General features: G+C 55.2%; 1 protein-coding gene across 1 annotated transcript in view; it reads right to left on the bottom strand.

Moving 5' to 3' along the window:
• Positions 1-424: 424 nt before the first annotated feature.
• The window catches only part of MYO18B (myosin XVIIIB), a 53,996-nt gene continuing 48,420 nt past the window's right edge, over positions 425-6,000 (bottom strand). Inside the window, exons 45-46 of the mRNA XM_088175872.1 lie at positions 1,879-3,155; positions 425-1,110 (exon numbers count right to left, since the gene is read on the bottom strand). Of these exons, the coding sequence (XP_088031998.1) occupies positions 1,880-3,155 (1,276 nt within the window). The 3' untranslated portion in view covers positions 425-1,110; position 1,879. The remainder of the gene's footprint in view (positions 1,111-1,878; positions 3,156-6,000) is intronic.

Below are 6,000 nucleotides of genomic sequence, written 5' to 3'. Positions count from 1 at the left end.
TGAGCCCTCATCCCCAGGCTCCCCATCCATCGCTGACAAGGAAAATGCTGCTTGCTGCAAGGCTTTGCTTTAAATTAGAAGTGAAGGTGAAGAATCCAACAGGCAAAACAAAATGCTGAACAGTGCCCAATTGGCCTTTCAAGCTGCCATTGCCCTGTGGCTGTCCCGGGGGGTCCTGGGAGGTTGTGCAAATCAGTGCAGATTTCCCAGCCAAGCAAATGACTTGGAAATCTCTGATGGAGAGGACAGATCTGTGCATGGACCTATATCCTTTTGCCCCAAACTTCTGATCAAGGAATAAGTTTGGGTCTCTTCTAGGAAAGAAGGGTGAGGCTGAGAAAAGAGTTTTGTGTGGAAGGACGTGCTCAACTGTGCACTGATTCCAGGGACCTGGGGAAAGGAATAACAAAAAGGGACCTGTGTGTCAAAGAAGCAAATATTTTATTGTGTAAAAACCAAGCAGACATTAAATAGAGCTCCCCATTTCCCCCACACCACTGGGATGTGCCCAGATGTCTCCCACAGGCTGGAGCCATGGAAGCACAGACGGATCCATCTTCAAATACCTGTGGAATTATGAAAGCTTCAGAGCTCTGCTGTTGCTGGGTGTCACGCTGAGACCCAAGAGCACCCTCAAAGATCAGCTGATTTTTGAGCAGGGCAACGTGGGGTGAGACACCTGGGCTGGAGCTCTGGGTTACAAAGGAGGGGTTTGGTTCCCTCCAGCTCCTCTTTCCCAGGCCATGGCACGTCCTCAGCATCTGTGGCAGCCGCTGGGTTTTAATTAAAGCACCAACTCCCAAGTCAAACAACTGCAGGAGAACAGGAAAGTCCTTGTCCCCGCGGCTGGCCCTGAGCAAAGCTGCTGTGCTGGGAAACAGGGCAGGAGAGGAAACCATGGTATGTCCAAGACCAAAAAAAGTTTGTAGAACCATCCCATGACTTCTGTGGAGCCATTTGAGGTCTCTGCTCACGTGAGATGGCTCTGCCAGGAGCAGGGAAGCTGTGTGCCCAACGTGATCCTCGTCACTGCGGGTCGGGGCCAGCTGCTGCGCTTGATCGAAACAAATCCTGCAGAAAGTGGGACGTTGCATTATGCAAATTTGCTTCCTGGAAAGAAATGTTTTATTAACACACGCTCCCTTCGTGTGTTGGCTTAGTCAATTTGGTCACAGCTTGACATCCAATAAGTTACTCTAAAGGCAATGGTTTTACAAAATGTTTTTCTAATCTGTTTTAAACACTTAATTACAGTTGTGGCGCATTCATTAGGGACTCTGCTTTCAAACCTGGATTGCAGCAATAAATCCTAATTCTCCAAGTGTCAGTTGCAATCTAGACATGGCATCCAAGTGGGTGTCAGAGGCTGTTGATGACTGGGGGAAGGATGTCTGGGCCAGGTGGGAGCCCCATCCTCCAGAGAAGGAACCCCCAGCATCCAGCCTGAGCTGATTTCCAATCACCAAAAGAATTGGTGGCCCTCCTTGGGGCCCTGAGGAGGAAGCATTCGAGGGCCTTGAGGGAATGAGTCTGCCAGGTGCTGGTGTGGGAGCTGAGGGATGCTGGTTTTGGGAAACCCCAGTGCATTCTGAGCTAGTGTTGTGGACGTCTCTGAGGCTGTCCCTGACACCAGCAGTGTCCCCGTTGCAGCTCTGAAGGTGCAAAGGCAAGGGGGGACCAGTCCCAATGCCACATATCCCAAGGGACACCCTGGCAGCCCTGGGATGCTCTGACATGCCAGGAGGAGTATGGGGACTCCTGCTGTCCCCCCCGTCCCTACACACACCCTGACACCAGCACAAACACCGAGGAGAGGCAGCGGCTCAGGGCCAGCCAAAAATGTGCTCTGAGCCCGTGCCGTGGGTGGCTCAGCATTACCTTAATCTTTGCCCAGGTATTTCTTCATGATGCTGCTGACATCGTCCTCCTTGCCTTCGGCCTCGGCTCGGCGGCTCACCCCGCTGCCCTGGCTGCCGGCTCTGCCGCTGGAGCCCTCCCCGTCCCCTCTCGGCGGCTGCGGCCGGCGCTTGACGCTGTCGGCGCTGCGGGAGGACAGGTGGGAGCCCGAGGATGAGGAGGAGTCAGAGAGGTTCCCGGGCTCTTCCCGGGAGGCTGGGCTGCTCTTGGCCGTGCCCTTGGTCTCCGAAGACTCCGTAGTGCCCGCGATGGCCTCATCCTCGAAGCGCACGGTGAGGGGCCGGTGTCCGTCCCTCCTGTCCCTGCGGGCTCTGGCCAGGCTGCTGGCGGAGCGGGACTTGCGGATGGCCGGCACGAAATCATCGAAATCAACCTTGGTTCTCCTCTCGTAGTTGAGGGTGGGTATTCGCCAGCTGAAGGGGTCGCTCCCCTTGCCCTCACCCAGCCCATCGCTGGACAGGGAGCTCAGAAATCCCTCCGGCTCCTTCCCCAGCTCCACATCCTCCAGCGACGGCTCCAGGCAGCTCCTCCAGGAGCTCAGCCGCGGCACCTCCATCCCGGCAGCCGGGGAGCTCGGCCGGCGGCCGGAGCCGTCGAGGGCCGGCAGGAGCGAGTCGTAGGAGCCGAATTTCGACGCCTTTTTCAACGCTGGGGATCGCGGGGGCTCGGCCGGCTCCGAGGCCATGCTCCGCAGGCTGGAGGAGCGTGTGAGGCCGGCACCTGCTCCCTCCCCTTCTCCTGCCTGATCCCCCTCCAGCCTCCTCGGCGGCTCCTCGGCCGCAGGGACAGCCCTGGAGCGCCGCAGGGCAGAGGCTCCGGTGGTGCGGTAAATGGGGAGCGGAGAGGTGTCCCCAAGTGCCGGCAGCCCCGGCTCCCGCTCCGCTCCCCGCTGCCGCCGCAGCTCCTCCACGTACTCGGACAGCGCGGCAGAGCTGGGCACCGGCCCCGAGGCCACCGAGACCGGCCCCGAGGCCACCGAGAGCCTCCTCCTGCTGGGCACCGGTGGGGACACCGCGCTGGGGAATCTCCTGTCCGGAGCCGGGGATCCGCCCCGCCGCAGCACTGATGGAGATGTCTCTCCTATCCTATCCACCGGCTTCTTTGGGTTCTCCATCTCCTCTTCTTCCGCCAGAGGTTTTCCATATTCCCGTCTTCTGGGACTCGCTGTTCTCCCCTGATCTGCGCTCCGGGAGGACAGCGGCCGGCTCAGAGCGGGGTCCTTGGTGTCTCTGCTCACCCTGAACAACAGAAATTGGTGTTAGTTTAGGCTGTGGGGTTCCCAGTGACAGGGATGTTATTCAGCAAGGACAAGGCTGAGCAGTGAAAAGCTGGCATTGCCATGGGAGTCTCGGATAAACCCACTGCTCTATCCAGCAGTTGGGCAATGCCCAAGGATTTCATCTTAAACAAACCCAGGTCAGCCAGCCCACATAATTCCTGGTGTAGAGCGTGTGGTGTGACCAGCTTCAGCTCTGCCAAGCCAGCACTTACCTCCAAATATCCTTTTTTCTTGACAGATTACAGCAATATGTAGGATTTATTTTATTTCTGTCAAAGCCAAAGATTATTCACTAAAATTTTATGAAGCCAGCTCACAGCACACCCCCGACACGTCTCAATGTTACAGCTGGGCATGTTTCACCCAGGCTGCTGCACAAACACTTCTGACCTGCAGATCAGAACACCTGAGCCTGCACAGCGAGGGGAAGGGTGGCCAGACAGATCCACATCCCAGAGAAGGGCTGGTGCAGAATCCACACGGGATCCAGCTCTGCTCAGCCCCGAGGAGCCACAGCAGTAGCCCAAACCAGGCTGATGCACAGGGATGGGGGGACTGCAGTCACCAATGGGGTCACTGGTGTCACCACGCCCCTGATGGGACACTTTATGACCCCCTCCAAGCACCTACATTTGCTTGCTGGCAGTGTCCCCACTGCCAGGTACCCCATCACTGCTCAGCCCAGAGAACCCAGGGCTGGCCTGACCGGGAATGCTGCTGGGACGTGAATTTGGGAAAGAAAGGAGGAGGGGAAAAGAGGGAACAGGGCAAAGCAGAGCAGCAGTACCCAAGCAACAAACCCATCTCTGGGAAGGAGCAGCGCTCAAGTTGTTCGTGGCCATAATGAAGCTTCCTGCCCTGGGAATGCCGCTGTTGCCATGGGAATGGGATGGGGGCGGATAATCCTCGCACTGCTCGGGACGCTCGGACCAGGCTCTGCTGACCCGTGAAATAATTTACATGCCGAGATGGGCTGAAGACAAACTCCAGAGCTGGGAAATGCGTGAGTTCAGAAGGGAAGGGGCAGTGGAGCAGCTCCATCTTCCCGGCACCCGGTGGCACAGCCCAGGGCACAGAGCTGCCCCCCCTGTCCTGGTACCACGGCATTTCCCTGCTCATTAAACCAGCCTAAACCACTTGATTATTCAACACAAAAGGAATTAACCAGAGATTTCCTCTCCCTGAATCACTGCACCCTTCACGGCCATCCCGTGCTGGTGCTGCTGAAGCTCTGCAGCTGATTAATAGTTTGAGACATTGCAATAATGCTGGGTTTTAGGACCCTAAAGTGCATTTTACTTAAATGGCTGGTGTAATCCTTCGGTGAGGTTTTGTACAGAAATTGCTCCATTCATTCTGTACATTTCCAAATAATGTTGTAACCTGTGCGCTGCATGAATGGCTTTCATAAATTAGACATCGGCATCGGGGTTTTTATTTGGGTTTTAAGGCTGAGATAAAAGTGAGTGGAGAGGTGAGAACCACTAATGGGCTGTGAACAAGGAGTGAACATGCTGTATTTATTGTCCTGATCAGCATGACAGACAGGTACCGCTTTTATGAAAATCTTTGGAGTCTGAAATGGAGTGAAAGCTGCAAAGGTGGGATTGTTCCAACTTCCCTGGCTGGCAAGGGCCACACAGCCCCGGAGCCCAAACAGGGACCTCACACTCTCCATGCCCTGGTTTCCAGACAAAGGCCAAGACTGCCCGATCCATCCTTGTCTCTCCCAACAGTTCCCATTTTCTGCACCCATTAAACTACCAGAGGCAGGGTTGGATGGGATATTGGGAAGGAATTCTTTCCCTAGGAGGATGGGGAGCCCCTGGCACGGGCTGCCCAGAGAAGCTGTGGCTGCCCCTGGATCCCTAGAAATGTCCAAGGCCAGGTTGGATGGGGCTTGGAGCAACCTGGGATAGTGGAAGGTGTCCCTGCCCATGGCAGGGGGTGGGACAGGATGATTTTTAACGTCCCTTCCCACCCTAGCCATTCCAGGATTTGTTTCTTTAACTGTTCCCTTATGCCTACCAAAATCCCCTCCAAAATCATGGCTAGTCTTCCTCATCCTCGTCCTCATCCTCCTCACAAGGCAAGACACAAGAGCAAGAAGGTCACGCCCCATCCTGTGGCATCCTCTGCTCACCCAGAAATCCCTGGCAAGGGGCTGATGTGCCAGCACGAATTCCCAGGGCTTGGAATGACCCCAGGGAGTCACAGGCGGCCCCAAGGGAAGGTGATGCCACAGGAGGAAGGACCAGGAGCCCCTCCAGCCCTGAGCAGAGCCCTGCTCCTCCATCATCCTCAGGGAAGATGATTTTCCCAGCAAAAGGCAAAAGATGCCGAGCCTGGGAGGCGCCTGGGAGGCACCTGGAAGCCAAGGGAGCTCTGCAATCTGCCATTCACACCAAACCAAATGACATACAACAATAATTAGTGCAGATTACATAGCAATTAGCATGATTACAATTATACCAGTTGAAATCATTTATACAATAAAATCCACACATGCTCTGCAACACATGACCAGAGCTGAAAGTGTGGCTGGGATGCTTTTCCTGGGAGCTCATAAATAAAGCCAAGACAGTTCCATTTCAGGGAGGGAAGAGACATTGGCCTCATTTCTGTCAGAAGAGGATTTTCTTGTCACATCATCATCTACACAAGAGCTCCCAGTTTCCCACGTAATGATTTGCTTTTGACACAATCGTGGTTAAAAATAAATGTGTTGGATCCCCAGCAGCCTTGGGACCAGGGCTCTTGGGTCCCAAGACAATGTTTTGTGAAAACCAAGGTGGGAGGGGAAT

Source organism: Sturnus vulgaris, chromosome 19 (genome assembly GCF_052056855.1).
Source record: "Sturnus vulgaris isolate bStuVul1 chromosome 19, bStuVul1.hap1, whole genome shotgun sequence".
Taxonomy (NCBI): Eukaryota; Metazoa; Chordata; class Aves; order Passeriformes; family Sturnidae; genus Sturnus; species Sturnus vulgaris.
This window is presented reverse-complemented; position numbering and strand designations above follow the sequence as displayed.